At 42.8% G+C, this 16,928-nt stretch overlaps 1 protein-coding gene and 1 non-coding gene across 2 annotated transcripts; both read right to left on the bottom strand.

Moving 5' to 3' along the window:
• Positions 1–2,440: 2,440 nt before the first annotated feature.
• Positions 2,441–2,544, bottom strand: LOC115831960. Its single transcript, XR_004027445.1, has one exon. It is a non-coding gene; the product is annotated as a small nucleolar RNA U13 (small nucleolar RNA).
• Positions 2,545–4,368: 1,824 nt separating this feature from the next.
• Positions 4,369–16,217, bottom strand: CLRN2 (clarin 2). Its single transcript, XM_003258516.2, has 3 exons — positions 15,863–16,217; positions 8,408–8,587; positions 4,369–4,656 (listed from the first exon to the last, which is right to left on the bottom strand). Exons 1-3 carry the CDS (start codon positions 16,113–16,115, stop codon positions 4,391–4,393), a joined length of 699 nt encoding a protein of 232 aa, XP_003258564.2. The 5' UTR covers positions 16,116–16,217; the 3' UTR covers positions 4,369–4,390.
• Between the last annotated feature and the right edge of the window lie 711 nt (positions 16,218–16,928).

A 16,928-nucleotide genomic window follows, 5' to 3' on the forward strand; every position in this document is an offset into this window, starting at 1 on the left:
AAAAAAAAAACAAAAAACAGCCAGGTGTGGTGGCGGGCGCCTGTAGTCCCAGCTACTTGGGAGGCTGAGGCAGGAGAATGGTGGGAACCTGGGAGGTGGAGCTTGCAGTGAGCCGAGATCTCTCCACTGCACTCCAGCCTGGGCAACAGAGCGAGACTCCGTCTCAAAAAAAACAAAAGTTAAAATGTTGAGATATTATGCCACAACATGGATGATGCCACAACATGGATGAACCTTGAAAACACTAGGCTAAGTAAAAGAAACCAGTCATTGGTTATACAATAACCATATCTAGTATAATTTCATTTCTATGAAATATCTAGCACAGGCAAATTCATAGAGACAAAAAGTAGATTAGTGGTTGCCTAGGGCTGCATGAGGAAGACAATGAAGAGTGATTACCAATGGGCAGAAGGTTTCTTTTTTGGGTAATAAAAATGTTCTAAAAATGTGGTGATGTTGCACAATTCTGTAAATATACTGAAAACCACTTGAGTTGTACATTTTAAATAGCTGAAATTTATGCTGTAAAAATTCTAGCTCAATAAAGCTGTCAAAAATGCTGGGGGTATTGGGAAAAGAGGATTCCTTTTTAAAAATTGTCTTATTGCATCAAATTTATTACATTTTCAATAAACAATACAAAATGTATTTTCACATAGTAAAAATCCAGCAAGGATACATCACATTCACCAATGATAATAAATATTTATTTTTGAAAACCCAGACAGTGTATTTCTGATAAATCTTAAAATTGAAGATGTTCAAAATTCAGTGCAATCAAATTTCCATTGAGTGTTTGACAGTTAAACACCAGTGTAGAGTGCATTTGGTTTTCTAGCAGGTACTGCAGCAGCTGCTGATGGCCTCTTCTCTTTTTTCTCTGTTTCTTTGTCAAGAATGAAGTTGGCATGAGTTCGCATGCTAGCCAGTGCTCCAGGGTGAGAAAAAGAAACACATCCATCTTGATTAAAGTCAATACTAATTTACACTTAGAAGAAAAACTGAATTCACTCTGTATCTTTTTTTTTTTTTTTGAGACAAAGTTTCACTCTTGGCGTCCAGGCTGGAGTTCAATGGCGCTATCTTGGCTCACTGCAACCTCTGCCTCTGGGGTTCAAGCGATTCTCCTGCCTCAGCCTCCCGAGTAGCTGGGATTACAGGCACCCACCACCACTCCCAGTTAATTTTTGTATTTTTAGTAGAGACGGGGTTTCACCATGTTGGCTAGGCTGGTCTTGAACTTCTGACCTCAGGTGATCTGCCCACCTCAGCCTCCCAAAGTGCTGGGATTACAGGCGTGAGCCACTGTGCCTGGTCCACTCTGCCCCCTTCTTGGCATGATGGTCTGCATATGACTGAAGGCAGTGATCAGTTCAAAGACTATGGCCCTGATGACTTTATTTTTATTTTTGGAAATAGAGAGAGAGGGTCTTGCTATGTTGTCCAGGCTGGTCTTGAACTCCTGGACTTAAGCAGTCCTCCCTCCTTGGCCTCCCAAAGTGCTGGGATTACAGGCATGAGCCACCACGCTGGGCCGCTGTGCTAACTTTTTGCATAGCTCCATCACAAGCCTTCTCAGTATGAATCATCCCCAGCTGCTGGGAGAATGAAATGTCTGGAGGACAGAGATTTTTGTCAGTTCACTGCTTTAGTCCCAGCACCTAGATCAGTATCAATACTGTTGAATGAATAAATGTACCAAGATCCTCAGACACTTGTCATATAAACTGTTGTCAGATTTTCTGTATTTATGTTGATTTTTAAAAAACCCGTCAGCAGAACTTTGTGTTCAAACTTGATATGATATTGACATTTCCTCTTGTTTTCAAGACAGCTTGGCAGTCTGTCACTATCTTTTGGATCCGTCTCCTATCACATAACTGTCTCTTCTAGCCATGTGCCATCTGCATCTTTGGTGAGTTACATCAGTCCACTAAATAGTGCTGAAGCTATGCCTGGGATGTGGAAAGAGGGCTGAAAGGGGCAGGTGAGCCCAGCAAGGAATTATAAAGAAGAGAGAGATGACATGAGCACTTCCTGAAGTCACCAAATCAGGTGTCATTTTAGATGGAGCTAATCTAGGGAATTAGATCACTTAAAAAAAAAAAAAAAATTCCCAGGTTGGGCGTGGTGGCTCATGCCTGTAATCCCGGCCCTTTGGGAGGCTGAGGTGGGTGGATCACTTGAAGTCAGGAGTTTGAGACCAGCCTGACCAACATGGTGAAAACCCATCTCTACTAAAAATACAAAATTAGCTGGGCGTGGTGGCGCACACCTGTAATTCCAGCTACTTGGGAGGCTGAGGCAGGAGAATTGCTTGAAGCCAAGAGGCAGAGGTTGCAGTGAGCTGAGATCGTGCCATTGCACTCCGACCTGGACAACAAGAGCGAAGCTCTGTTAAAAAAATAAAAAATTCCTTTTCCTTTTTTTTTCTTCAGGTCAGATGGGTAATGTGCAGATGTCATAACAAGGTTCCAGGATGGCACATCTTACACACGTGCATGAAAACCCAATCATCATCCTCATGAACTACAAAACGATCACATTAGATAACTTTTGCATGACATGAAGATAGGAGACCTGGGAAAAGATTCATCCAAGCTAGCACCAAGGGAAAATGAGTTCATAGAGTTGTGTACCTCTGTTAGTCAGGGTTCTCCAGAGGAACAGAGCCAACAGGCTGTGTGTGGGTGTGTGTGTGTAGAGTAACAGAGAGAAAGCACGGGGTATTTTAAGGAATTGTCTCACATGACTCAGGAGGCCAGCAATTCCAGAATCTTGAGGCTAGATGGGCAGGCTGGAGATCCAGTGACAGTTGCAGTTTGAGTCCAAAAAGTCTACTGGCAGAATTCTCTCTCCCTCAGGGGAGCTAGGCCTTTTTTCCATTAGGCCCTTCAACTGATTAGATGAGGGAATTACCATCCAATTATAGATGGTAATCTGTTTTACTCAAAATACACAAATTTAAGTGTTAATCTCATCAAAAAATACCTTTGAAAAAACATCTAGAAGTGTTTGACCAAATATCTGGGTACTTTGGTCCAGCCAAGGTGACACATAAAATTAATCATTCCAGTGGCACTTAGGAAAACCCAACACAAAACAGCCGAATTTCTCCAACAGGTGATTAAAGCGACATTCTAATCCCATTGAGTACTCACATGCTTCTAAGCCCTCCTTGAAATTTCTTTCTATTTTTTTTTTTTTTTTGAGACGGAGTCTCACTCTGTCACCCAGGCTGGAGTGCAGTGGTGTGATATCGGCTCACTGCAACCTCCGCCTCCCGGGTTCCAGTGATTCTTCTGCCTCAGCCTCCCGAGTAGCTGGGACTACAGGTGCGCACCACCACGGTGGGCTAATTTTTGTATTTTTAGTAGAGACAGGGTTTCACCATATTGGTCAGGCTGGTCTCGAACTCCTGACCCCATGATCTGCCCACCTCAGCCTCCCAAAGTGCTGCGATTACAGGTGTGAGCCACTGTGCCCAGTCCTTCCTTGTAATTTCACGCCCTCTGCCCAGCCTTTTTACTGACGCATCCTGGAATGCCCTTCTCTAACTTTGCTTCCTTCACCACTGGAAAAAGTCTACTCATCTTTCAAAGCTCAGATCACATGTTCACGCTGTGATACTTTCTTTAATACCACACCCCATCCCCAAGATTTAATTCCCTCCTCGGTCCCTTATTGCTGTTCTATTATTAGGTTGGTGCAAAAGTAATTGCTGTTTTTGCCATTAGGACCTAATGAGTTAATAAATGAGTTAGAACAGTGTGTAGCCCATAGTAACCGCTCAAAAAATGGCAGTTATTTGCATTCTTAGTGTTACCGTTGCTAAGTCCTGTGTCACGTGGAAAGACTAGGTGTTTCTGAAGGGCAGGAACAGGAACAGTATCATATTCCTCTTAGAATTCTTCCCCACTCACCAGCCCAATATTGTATGGAATTGACCAGGGATCTACAGACACTTATTGGAGTATGTAGTATCTTGTATTTGTCAAGTGCTCTACAGAATGCAGAATCTGGCAATATCATCACCCATTTAAACTTCACAACAGCCCTGCGAAGTTGTTACTGTGAACATCTGTTAGTTTACAGATGAAGAAACAGAGACGTAGACATTAAGTGAATTGTCTAATGTCACACACAGCTGGCAAGTGTGAGTCTCCAGCTGCAACTTGAACTCCAAGGTCATGAGAGAGGAATGCAAGGACGCTGGGGATTCCGGGCAAGTTTTTCTTTTCTGGCCCAGGTAACAGCCTTGGTCCTTCACATCCTTTTTCTTACTGCTGAGAACATAGCCATGACGGAGTGGGAAGGCTGCAAAAACATGAGGACTCCATTCACACACAGAACTGACTTAGGACAGGGTGTGAACAGGGGAAGGCTATTAATACAAGATATCCTCAGCCGTGACTGTGGCCTCTTCGATTTTGGTCTTAATCTCAGGGAGGGGAATTTGACTGATCGCCACCACGACCAAGTTTGCAGCGTGGGCCGAAGCGCTGGCCACGCAGATCCAAAACGACTCTTCATACTGTTCTTCCACCACCACAAACTGGAAGAGCTTCTCCTGAAAGTTGGCGATTCGTTCCGTCAGGTCGTGAAATTTCACCGCAGCCAGGAAGCTGGCGATGGCTAACGCCACGACGCCGCCTGAAATCCAAAAAGGTCACCCTCATTCATGGCTCCTTTTTGCAACTCTATGAGAGGTGGCGTTTCTGTGCCATGTGTGACAAACTTGCTTTGGGTTAAAAAAATTATGAGGAAGACGTAAATTTTAATTTGCTTTTAAAAGTAGGAGATAACCCACACAGTATGAAGGAGAAAGGCAGGATTGTGCAGGGAAAGAGCGAATCTGCTTTATCAGCTTTGAATTTCCACCCCTCCAGTTTTTTTTGTTTGTTTGTTTTGAGATGGAGTCTTGCTCTATTGCCCAGGCTGGAGTGCAGTGGCGCCATCTCAGCTCACTGCAACCTCTGCCTCCCGGGTTCAAGCCATTCTCCTGCCTCAGCCCCCTGAGTAGCTGGGACTACAGGTGCCTGTCACCACACCCAGCTAATTGTTGCAGTTTTAGTAGAGATGGGGTTTCATCATGTTGCCCAGGCTGGTCTCAAACTCCTGACCTCAAGTGATCCATTCGCCTTGGCCTCCCAAAGTGCTAGAATTACAGGTGTGAGCCACCGCGCCCAGTCCACTCTTCCAATTTTTCCCCTTACCCAGTACCATGCTTCCTAGGGATCCACATTTGGAGAAGTTCATTGTCTAAAATATCCTAGCATTTCTATGAAGACCGTGAAGACTATGTGGCAAGATGTAAGAAAAACCGTTGCTCTCCTGTTTAATTATCCTCCTTCCATGCTTAAGGATAAGGATGACCATTCATAGAAAAAGGAAAGGAGGGAGGGGAAAACTGGAAGAATTCCAAACTACTTCCCTATGTTTTGCTTGAAACTTTGACCTTCTGGGAGGAATCTCTCTATCTCTCTCTTTCTCTCTCTCTCCCCATCTTCCTCTGGTTTCAATTTTAATTAATATTTTTAATAACACATTTATGATGCTTCTTAAAAGATTAGTATATCTTCATCGAAGAAAAATTTGGACACCAGAGAAAATCATAAACAAATTTACTTTTATCCTAAAAGCCAGCATGAACACTTTGAACATTTTAGTGTTTTTCTTTACGTTTCTTTCTTTAACAAAATTAGTGTTACAGTGTTCTTACTTTGATTTTAAATTTGATTTTTTTCCCCTCACTGGGACATTTTTACGTGTTGTTACATATTCTGTTACAGAATGACTTTATTGTCTGTTTTTATTTTTGTTTTTGAAACAGGGTCTTGCTCTGTCACCCAGGCTGGAGTGCAGTGGCGTGATCATGGCTCATTGCAGCCTCGACCTCCTGGGTTCAAGCGATCCTCTTGCCTCAGCCTCCTGAATAGCTGGAATCATGGGTGCATGCCACCATGCTTGGCTGATTTTTGATTTTTTGTTGGTTTGTTTGTTTGTGGAGATGAGGTCTCACTATGTTGCCCAGGCTGGTCTTGAACTCCTGAGCTCAAGCAATCCTCCTGCCTCAGCATCCCCAAGTGCTGAGATTACAGGTGTGAGCCACCGTGCCAGGCTTACAGCATGACTATAAATGAGTGCATAATATTTTATGCACTACACACTATAATTTATGTAAGTATTTTTAGTAGAGACTGAGCAGTCTCTACTAAATTATAGAAATAAGGTCACATACCATAATTTACATAAGTGTGACCTTATTTCTGGATGTCTAGATTACTTCTAATTTTTTGATATTATAAAGTGCTACAGCAAATACCATTTTATGTACATCCTTGTTCTCTTTTCCAGTATTTCCTTAGCATAAATCCAAACATGGAATTGTTTAGTCAAAAGATATTCAAAGGCTATTCACCTTTTTCTGCCTTTTCACACTACGGTGTTGTTTTTTTTTTAAGCTCAGTGGCAAGAAATAAAGTTTTGTCAAAAGACATAAAACTTTGCCTGTTTTTATTTTTTGAGACAGGCTTTCGCTCTGTTGGCTGAGGCTGGAGTGCAGTGGCATGATCACGGTTCACTGCAGCCTGGACCTCCCAGGCTCAAGCAATCCTCCCACCTCAGCCTCCCTAAGTGTTGGGATTATAGTTCCCAAGCAGCTGAGACTACAGGCACCTGACACCACGGACAGCTAATTTTTTTTTATTTTTTATTTTTGTAGAAATGGGATCTTGCTATGTTGCCCAGGCTTTTTTGCCTGTTGCCAATACTCTCATCAGTAAAGCCTGAGTGCTATCTCTCTGAGGAAAGAAATGGACAGAGATAAGGATTTATTTAATAAGCAGAGTTGAGCACTTTTTACATGACAGCCTCTGTGAGGATTCATGCAGATGAGGAAGACATCTGTAGTCTTGATGAGGGTGAGCCATGTATATAAACAATTCTACAGGGTGACTACCATCTGCAAACAAAGGCAAATACATAATAATTGATTGACTGATATATATTATAATACATAATAAAATAACATTACCTGTTTTTATATTATTCTTGTATAAGGTAATCATAGTGAGGGATTATTGTCCTAATGGTACCTTGAATATTTGACCTGAGTTTTCTGTGACAGCCCTCATTTCACAAGATTCTGCTATTTTCATTACAGATGATATGTTAAGTGCATAATTAAATGTGAATTAATTTCTGTGCATCAATATACTCCCAAATCAACATGCATGCACACACACACACACACACATCTTGTAGTTTTGCCTTGGAAAATAGGTCATGATGGTCATAAATGAGAGCATGGATCTGTGGAAAAATAAAGAGCTTAGAATCAGTTATGCCTAGGTTGGAATACCACCTCTGCCACTCATTGTGGTGTGACTGTTTTAGTTCTCTGAGCCTCAGGCTCTTCATCTGTAAATGTGGGTCTAATAACACCTCATAGAGGGATGTGGTGAGATTTAAATGAAGTAATGCATGCAAAATCTCCAGGTTCCTGCCCAGCCCTTAGTGGTTGCTCAGTAAGTTGCATCTAGTTTAAGGGCATGGTGCAGTGAAGGTGTTGGGGAGGTGAGAGGAGGGAGAATTGAGACAGCCAGTGAGCCATGTCTGCATTAATATGCCCAAGTGTGTGTGGGGGGGAACACCAAAGACCTTGGCAGCTAGATAGCACTCACTTCCCCTTCTCAACCCAGAGCCTGAATGGAGGAGCCTTTCACGAATGGCCTCTTGCTCACACTACCATTCTCTTCTGTCATTTGTGGAGTTCCTCCTAGCCTTAGCTGCAGCACCAGCTGCATCTCCTTCCTGTCTCAGGGCCCCCACCTCTCCCTACTTCCAGCTCTCTGTCTTCTGGCTTCTCCTTTCCCCTCGATCTCTCTTCACTGCTCTAAGCCCTCAGCCATTCACATACTTTAATAAGATGGTTCTTTGTAGTGACAGACTCTGCAACTTAAAGAGGAAATTCATGAGCACTTTGGGAGGCTAAGGCAGACGAATCCCTTGAGCTCAGGAGTTTGAGACTAGCCTGGGCAACATGGTGAAACCCTGTCTCTACAAAAAATTAGCTGGGCATGGTGGTGCGTGCCTGTACTGCCAGCTACTTGGGGGCCTGAGGTGGGAAGATCACTTGAGCCCAGGAGGTCAAGGCTGCAGTGAACTAAGATCGCACCACTGCACTCCAGTCTGGGTGACAAAGTGAGACCCTGTCTCAAAAAAAAAAAAAAAAAAAGGAAAAAGAGGACATTTATTCCATGCCCACCAAGAAGGTCTTAGACCCAGGAAAGTCAAGGCTCCAATGGGGCATTTTAGTTCCTTCACACCTTCTGCCCAACTACTTGGAGCCCAGCCCTGCGATGGTATGGACATAATTTTCTCTCCCTAAGGGACTTCTTACCTGCCAGGACATTCCATAGGCAGATGCCCCCAGGACCATTGACTGCCCGGTATGGGACCTGGATCATGTTGAGAATGGCAAAGCCCATGCTGACCAGAGCCAGGGCCAAGGCCAGGAAGAGGAGCAGCAGAATTATCACATGAAGGCCTGCGTTGAGCTCCTTCACCAGGTGTGGGAAGACTGGGGAGACAAGACACAGCACTATTTCAATGTCAGAGTTAGACTCACTTTCATAAAGCCCAAGCTTGCATACCACGAAGGGTTCAATAGACACGGGTGAGGGCAAGACAGCAAGCATGGGGTTTTCAAACAGTGGGAGACTTTCTGAGATGAACTTATGGCCCCCAGATTCATACTTGTCAGTTGACCAACAAACCTCTCTTCCTTGGAGTGGACACAAAATCAAAATGTGCCCTGGCTGTCAATTTAAGTTGCACTGAGCTTGAAGCTCTGGGATCTGATGTGAACTGATGCACACAGGCCCCAGTGACTCAGCAAGGTAGACCCTGGCTTACCCCCATGTATGAAGGACACATAATTCTTACATTGCACAACGTTTTATTAAAATATTAATTTGCCTTACGAATATGGCAAATAAGTTAGTGAAATCTTAATTTATATTTGTTTTCTCTATGTTTGCCAGCAGTACCAGCTGTGAAGATGAAATAACATAATAGAGTAGCTCAAATAGTGCCTGGGAAAGTCAGTTCTCAAAAATGGCAGCTGTGGTTATTGCTGTTACATTTTGATGGTCTTGGGAAAGTCATGTGACTTCTCAAGCCTCAGTTTCTTCATCAGTACAATGGGGATAGTAATCCCTGCATATGAATTGAGGATAATCAACATTTACAAAGTGCAGTCATGGGCCAAACATTTTACATCGTCATCTTGTTCAATGTGCATGACAAAGACATGAAGTAGATTTTATAAACTCCCTTTACCCACAGGCTTGGAGACATTAAATTGCTTGCATTTGGGGAAGGGAACTCTTAATTCTATATAAGATTATAGTTCAATATACTATGAGAACAAATGTGACCCTGAAAGAGCCAGTCCTTCAAGATGGGTCCTGAGTGGTTAACTGGGTCTAAATTTAAAATAGGCCAAGTGGCCATTTACTGACTAGGGGGTCACACGCATCTTCTGAGTTCCTTGAAAACTCACACCTTTTTATCTTTGAGATCTGCCTCAGCCAATCAGGGCTCAGCTGTAATGACCAATCAGGGCTCAGCTGTATCAGCTAATCAGGGTTCAGCTGTATCAACCAATCAGAACTAAGTGAATTTGAATCCTTTATTTACCTAAACAGACCTGATTGGAAACCTGGATGGGAACTTTTGCTATAAAATCTGAGCCTTCCCTTACACCTTCCTTTTACACCAGAGGCTGTGCTTCCCTGGTCTGTAAACTGTTAACTGGAATAAATTCTTTCCTCCAAATTCCTTTTCTGAGAACTGTTGTTCACAACTGTATGGTATCAACAGTGAAAAGTCATGATCTTTAGTAGTTTTAAATGAAGAATTGAACATTATGAAAGCTACAGAACTTCTGAGCATACTCATTCCTCTGCAATTGCCCCAAGGTTCCTGTTGAATACCCGCCCTGATGGAACTAGTTCCTTTGCTGGTTCACCTGCCTCTCTTAGTCACTGAAGGTTGGCGTCTCCCAATCCTGAGAACTAGAGTTTTTGTTTTTCCTGTTAGGTGTCCTTTCCACTCACACGTTTTCAGGCACTCCACGTTTACATTGTGAGTTCTGATGTTTCTTTCCAGTTCTGAATTTCCATTTATTTTTATCTCCCTATGGTTATCTAATCAGCATTGGAAACTTTACCCTGGAAGACGAGCTCCTTTCCAGTGAGTTTGTCTTTGTAAAGCGTCTTTCTTCCCTGTGCTTCTATCCCATCTTAATGTCCCTTAGATTTTTTTTTCTCTTTTCAAACCCTCAGCTCCTTTTTGTTTCAGACACAGTAGCTTGTGCCTGATTTTTATTTATTTTTATTTTTTGAGACAGAATCTTGTTCTGTCACCCAGGCTGGAGTGCAGTGGCACCATCTTGGCTTGGCACAACCTCCTCCTCTCTGATTCAAGCAATTCTCATGCCTCAGCCTTTCCAATAGCTGGGATTACAGGCACCCGCCACCATGCCTGGCTAATTTTTGCATTTTTAGTAGGGACGGGGGTGTCACCATGTTGACCAGGCTGGTCTCAAACTCCTGGCCTCAAGTGATCTGCCCGCCTCAGCCTCCCAAAGTGCTGGGATTACAGGCGTGAGCCACCAGACCCTGCCACTTGTGCCTGATTTTTAAATTGTTTCATTATCCCCTTTCTTGACCAGGCAATCCTTAGGACACATGACTAACATAGTAATGCTCACCAAAACTCTTACAATAGAAAACAGTCACGTATGTAAATGGCAAAGATCAAAATGTTCGCTAACACACCGTATTGACGATGGTGTAAGGAAGAGGCACTCTCAATCTCGTAGAAATATTAATTCGTGTAACCTTGTTAGAGGGCAATTTGGCAACATCTACTAAAGCAAATTCACACCTAGGAATTTATTTTCCAGAAGCACTCCCACATGTGCTCAAAGCATAGATCAAATATTGGATACTCATTACAATAGCAAAAGATTGGAGAAAAAACAATATGTGAATAGACTGATTTAATAAATTAAGGTATCCATAATGTCCATAATGTATATAATTCATCTTTTAAAAAGAAAGAATTATATCCACATAATGATTGAACCCATATCCAGATTTGATTTTTAAAAATTGAGAAATAATCATATTAGGATGATGGGGGAAGAGGGAATTTGGGGCATATGGAGTGATGTGGAGAGGGTGGTAAAGAGTGCCCAGTCCTCAGCCTTCATAGTAGGAAGTGCATTAACTATAATTTAAAAATACTTATTGGCAAAGGGCAAATCTCACTCAACCCCCACATTCTTGTGCCATAACTCAGGGCTCAGGACCTCATGGTTAACTGAGATTTTATTATTTTTTAATATATGTCATTATTTAGAAATTCGAGGCTGGGGCAGTGGCTCATGCCTGTAATCCCAGCACTTCTGGGGGCCGAGATGGGGGGATTGCTTGGGGCTAGGAGTTGAGATAAGTCTGGGCAACATAGCAAGGCTCTGTCTCTAAATTAAATTATTTTTAGAAAAGAAGAAAAAAGTAGAAATTCAAATCATTTCTCAGGAGTGTTAATGCACCAGTTCTTTCTACTTTCTTTCTGAGGGGTGACTCTGCTTTAGCCTGACACCCAGTGCTGCCCTAGGAAAGCTGTTGCTCACTTGCCTTTCATATTTGAAACCCAGGTTCCAAGAGTTTTAGATGTCTCCCAAGAGGAATTAAGTTTAAGTTTCCAGCTTGAAATCCATGACCCTACACACGATTCATGGTGATCAATGACAACACATGATTCATGGTGATAAATGACAACAGCCATCTATATGGGGTGCAGACTATGTGCCGGTGGCTTTATATATATTCTTTGTTTTGTTGCTCATGGACACCCTCTCTCACGCTTACAAATGAGGAAACTGAGGCTCGGAGAAGTGAAATAGCTTAGCCACGCTCCCACAGCAAGAAAGTGTCAGCTTAACTACTCTATTACAGGGCTAGAGCAGAAAAATCAGAAAGCATAGATAAGTAGAGATTTAAAATTCTAAACACAAAGTCTTTTGAATTCTGGAGGTCTCATTTTGAATTTGAATAGATATAGTTGTTTCCTACATATTAGAGGCAACTCACTTGAATACCAGAATTGATTAATCATTCTATCAGCATCTACGACTATTAGATAATTTGTTTGCTCCGAATGCCAGAGAGGTGTGGCAGTCCTTTTTGCCCCCGCAGGGCAAATAAGAAAAGCAGGACATCTGAAGTCAAACCCAGGTCCTGGCCACTAGTGGAATACCTGTGAGGCAGGAAGTAGAGAGGAACCAGAGAACTAAAAGCTGCAAAGCAATCGATTATATTAGGTGCTTTTAAAGAAATTATTTTATGTATTGATTTCTCTGATCTCTAATTTCCTCATCAATAAAATGGGCATAATAAAATCTCTTCTCTAGCATAGTAAAAATGGAAGGAAATGAACTACAAGGCAGTGGCTTCAGATACTGTGTTCTGTGCCTAGTACATATTTACCTGCCTCTCCTTTATCAGATGGTAAACCTTTCTGTTTTCTTTCTTTCTTTTTTTTTGAGACGGATTTTCATTCTTTTCACCCAGGCTGGAGTGCAATGGCACAATCTTGGCTCACTGCAACCTCCACCTCCCAAGTTCAAGTGATTCTCCTGCCTCAGGCTCCTGAGTAGCTGGGATTACAGGCACCTGCCACCACGCCCGGCTAATTTTTGTATTTTTAGTGGAGATGTGGTTTCACCATGTTGGCCAGGCTGGTCTCAAACTCCTGACCTCAGGTGATCCACTTTGGCTTCCCAAAGTGCTGGAATTACAGGCGTGAGCCACTGTACCCAGCCAGATGGTAAGCTTTTCTAGGGCAGGTACTTGTCTGTTTTGTTCATCCCTGTTTTCCTAAGAGCCTGGTCTGTAAATACTCCATAGTACAATTGAATGTGTGGACAATGCTAAAGTAATGTTTGTCTCTTTCTTTTTCTAGCCACCCAAACAGCCATGTTGACTTGTTTTTATTTCATAGGGCCTGGGTATAAAAAAAGGGCCTTAATCTTTGTGATGAATAGTTCTTTGGTTTTCTCCATGATTGGTGTGGGAATTTATTCCCCTGGGTGATTTTTTGGGGAGACCTCTGTGATGAGAAAAGTGGCTGTTTGTGAACGAGACCCAATAAAACCTCCCCATCCCACAGTTTACAAAGCACTTTCACTTATGTCCCCATCTACACTGATCTGCAACTGCGGGGATTTTTTTTTTTCTTTCTACAGATGGATAGTGAATGACAGAAAGAGACTCCAGGAGAAACAGACTGCTGGTTGTGGGAGGCTCTGATATACCCCGTAGCTGCCTCGAGGTTATACTGTGCTAGAATTAAAAGCTGTAAATCTAAAGGAGACTAGACTGGCACTAGAGAACCTTGTAATATCAGTGTCCCCGAGCTGTATCTGGGTAAAGCCAGCCAAGCACAGGAGGAACCTGGCCCCAGGCTCCTCGTGAATGCTTTGAAAGAGAATCACATCCAAGGTACTGTGAATGGATGTTTATAGACCCTCCTCTGAGACAACCCCAGGGCAGCAGGAAACAAAACCTTCTCAAATACACTCCTACTCAGGGACAAGAATAAAATGTCCTTTATGCTTTTCACAGGGTTCTGATGCTTTCCACACCAGACCATGTTAGATGAACCCAGGGGAATGTTTCCCATGGGTGTCCTTCTAAGAAGGAAGAAGGAGGAAGGCAAGAAGTATTTACTGAGTTCCTCCAAGGCTCAAACAAAATATGCATTTGTTTGTAGCTTCCCACTCGAAGCAGTTTACATTTCTGTGAGCTGGGAATGGCAGGGGTCTGGTCATTAGGTTAATGCTGGTACGTGACTGCGGTTTAATCTTCTCACCCCATTCAAGTTTCAACAATTGTCCTGTTGGGGTTCAGAAACCAACACCCCTAAAACATGAAGCTTTGTGAAGAAGCCTCAAGGTCTCTCTGGCCTCCCCTCTCCCTCGTGTCTCTCCATTATTTGTCTGTCTCATAAGCACAGGATGAGGTTGTTCTCTGACATTCCCTTACCTGCCTACATCCAGACCTACCAAAGAAAAAGACCTCTGGTCCGTTCCCTGAGTGTTCATTAATTGTACCCATATCACAGGAAGAAAGACTAAAGTCTGTTAACACAGCTGGACAGACTTTTGTCACAAACCAATGTCTGCTCTGTGGGCCCAACAGACTTTGTCCCAGCTCACTGTATGTTCTTTAAGCCCATTGAATTTCCCTAAAAATAATTTACTAGTCCCCTAAAATCATCCACACTTCCCCATCTCCCTTTCCCCTAAGATGATGAGGATATAACCATCTGTACCCCAGTGAGACAGCAGACAATCACTCTGTGATTTTCCCCTATGCATGCTAATAAATGTGTGTGCCATTTTCCCTATTAATCTGCCTTTTGTCAGTAAATTGTTTAGAGAACCTTGAGAGTGCAAAGGGGAAGTTTTACAGTCCCGATGACATCCTCTATAGCAACAGCATCTAGTTCAGAATCGAGTAGTCCATGTAGTTGTCATGGTTAGCTCTTAGCATTTCTTCTATTTTTATTTCTTTACGTAATTTTCAAGTTTTATGTTATAATTTTGATGGAGCTATTTTTTCAATATCCAGGGTCTAATCTAATTGCTAGGTAAATATAAATATGCCCAGACATATTGATCTTGAAAATACATAACAAACGTAAATTTTTGTGTATTTAAATGATGACAATTTGTATTATATTTGTCAACGGTTCCAGCTTTTTGTCCTTATAAATTTAATACATTTACCTCGGCCAGATTTCTATGAACTACTACAATTCTGAAATATAGAAATCAAGGAATGAATACAATTCTGTATCACCTTGCATCGGCATGGTATTGATTAATTATGGTTTTGTGTGGACACTTTTCACCAGTGATCTCATCAATTCAAAAGACTTGCAGAATATTGCCTGTTTTGTTTTTTCCTTTCCACAAGCCCGTTCCTAAGTCCAGCTTGGATTCTTGTTTGCGCAGACTGCTCTGCTTACATCCTGGGCAGCTCTGATGCCACACGGAATGCCAGCCAAAGTCTGTGCCAGCTCACATTCACAGAGAGCAGGCAAGTGCCTTGCTTGAGCTCTCCCCACCAGTAAACTTTCCAGTAGGGGTTCCAGCCGGGGTAGTCTGATTCCAGAACCCAAGCACAGTGCCCCTTTGCATTTTCTCAGACTATGAAGCTTTTACAAAAGTAGATGTGGAAGTGGTCATCATGCTTCCCAAAGGTTCCGTTCTGCAGGCAGCCTCCACCCACTTGTTGTGGTCACGTGGCATGGGTCTGGAGTCCGGCTCCACTGTTTCCTGGCTGGGTGACCTCAGGTAAGTTATGTAACCTCTCCAAGCCTTAGTGTACTCCTCTGGAAAATGGGAACATCAACAATTCCTTCTGTATAACTTTGTTGTAAGGCTTTAAGGAGACAAGTGGTGTGAGGTGCTTAAAATGTCTGACACATGTAAACCCTCAATATTTTAATAGTTATTATTAATAGAGGTAAACTGCAAAAATGCACAAATCCTTATTTCTAATGTTTCTATACACCTCTACAGAAAAAGAAAAGAAGGAAGCAAGGAAGGAAGGAAAGATCTTTTTGATGTAGATCCAGAACCCTTGTTTCACTGTGGACTTTGACATTACGCCTGACATTGAGGCAGCAGCCAAATTCCACAATGAGACATAAGCATTCTTACACATTAACAAAAATGAGTGCCTAGAATCAGCTTTCATGCCCCCAATATACTCACTTGTGAATTGGGACTGGCGGCCCCCGAGCCCACACTGCCGCACCTTACACCCTCGGAAGAGCCCGTAGTAAATGTCCCCAATGAACTTGACCAGCTCTCTGTCTGTAGCATTGACCAGATCCACTCCAGTCTGACAAAGGATTTTCCCACTCACCCAGTGGGGCACTACCAGGGCAACGATGATCAGGATGAAGGAGGAGAAGCTGAGTAAAGACGCCAGCCCATACCACGCCTTTTTGAACCATCCAGGCATGCTAGTGGGTGCAGGTCATCCCCAAGGTCTCCGAGCAGCAGCGAGGGTCGTTGACATCTTTCAGATACTCGGCAATGCTCTGCTCCAAGGTCAGCTCTTCCAAACACTCTGTTTCAAGACTGTAAGTCCATCCTATTGTCCTCCTTCAGTGCGAGCTTGCACAGCCCATGCTTCCTACAACCACATCCAGAAGCCTCTATAGAGACAATCTTCACCTGACTATATAGCAGAGTGTGTTACTGAAGGAAGTAACCTTATATCTCCTCCTAGACTAATGTTTCAGCAGACTGTTTAATTGTTCCTTGTTTCAAGTATTTAAATAGCCCTGGTGTGGACCTCATGATAAAGGAGTTAGTAATAAGCAAAACCAGGTAGCTCTGACAATAAAGAGACGCAAACCAATCTCAAAAAATGCATATGGTAGAAGGAAAACAAAAACGGAATGATTAGCACTTGAATACTGCCAACAATGCGCGGTATCAAATGTCGATCTCTCTGACGCGTGGGTGCCCTGGCATTTCTTTCTCTGAAATGTCACTGCTGTCAGAATCTTTAGGACTGTTATTAATACCATCAAATGACCCCGGTTCTTGGGGCTTTAATATTGAAATGTGTAAACAGGGCCTTATGAATTTCTCACTGTGTGAAGCTGCTGGGGGTAAACTGTGGCTAGAATTACTTTGTGGCTGTTGGGGCAGCCTGGAATTCAACACTTAACATTGCTCTCACCTGTCCCTCCTTCTACATTATCTGAAATGGGAGAGAAAAGTGTTTTTCTAGTGTATTAGCAAATAGTAGCCATACTGCTGGGGT

Source organism: Nomascus leucogenys, chromosome 20, assembly GCF_006542625.1.
Source record: "Nomascus leucogenys isolate Asia chromosome 20, Asia_NLE_v1, whole genome shotgun sequence".
Classification (NCBI taxonomy): Eukaryota; Metazoa; Chordata; class Mammalia; order Primates; family Hylobatidae; genus Nomascus; species Nomascus leucogenys.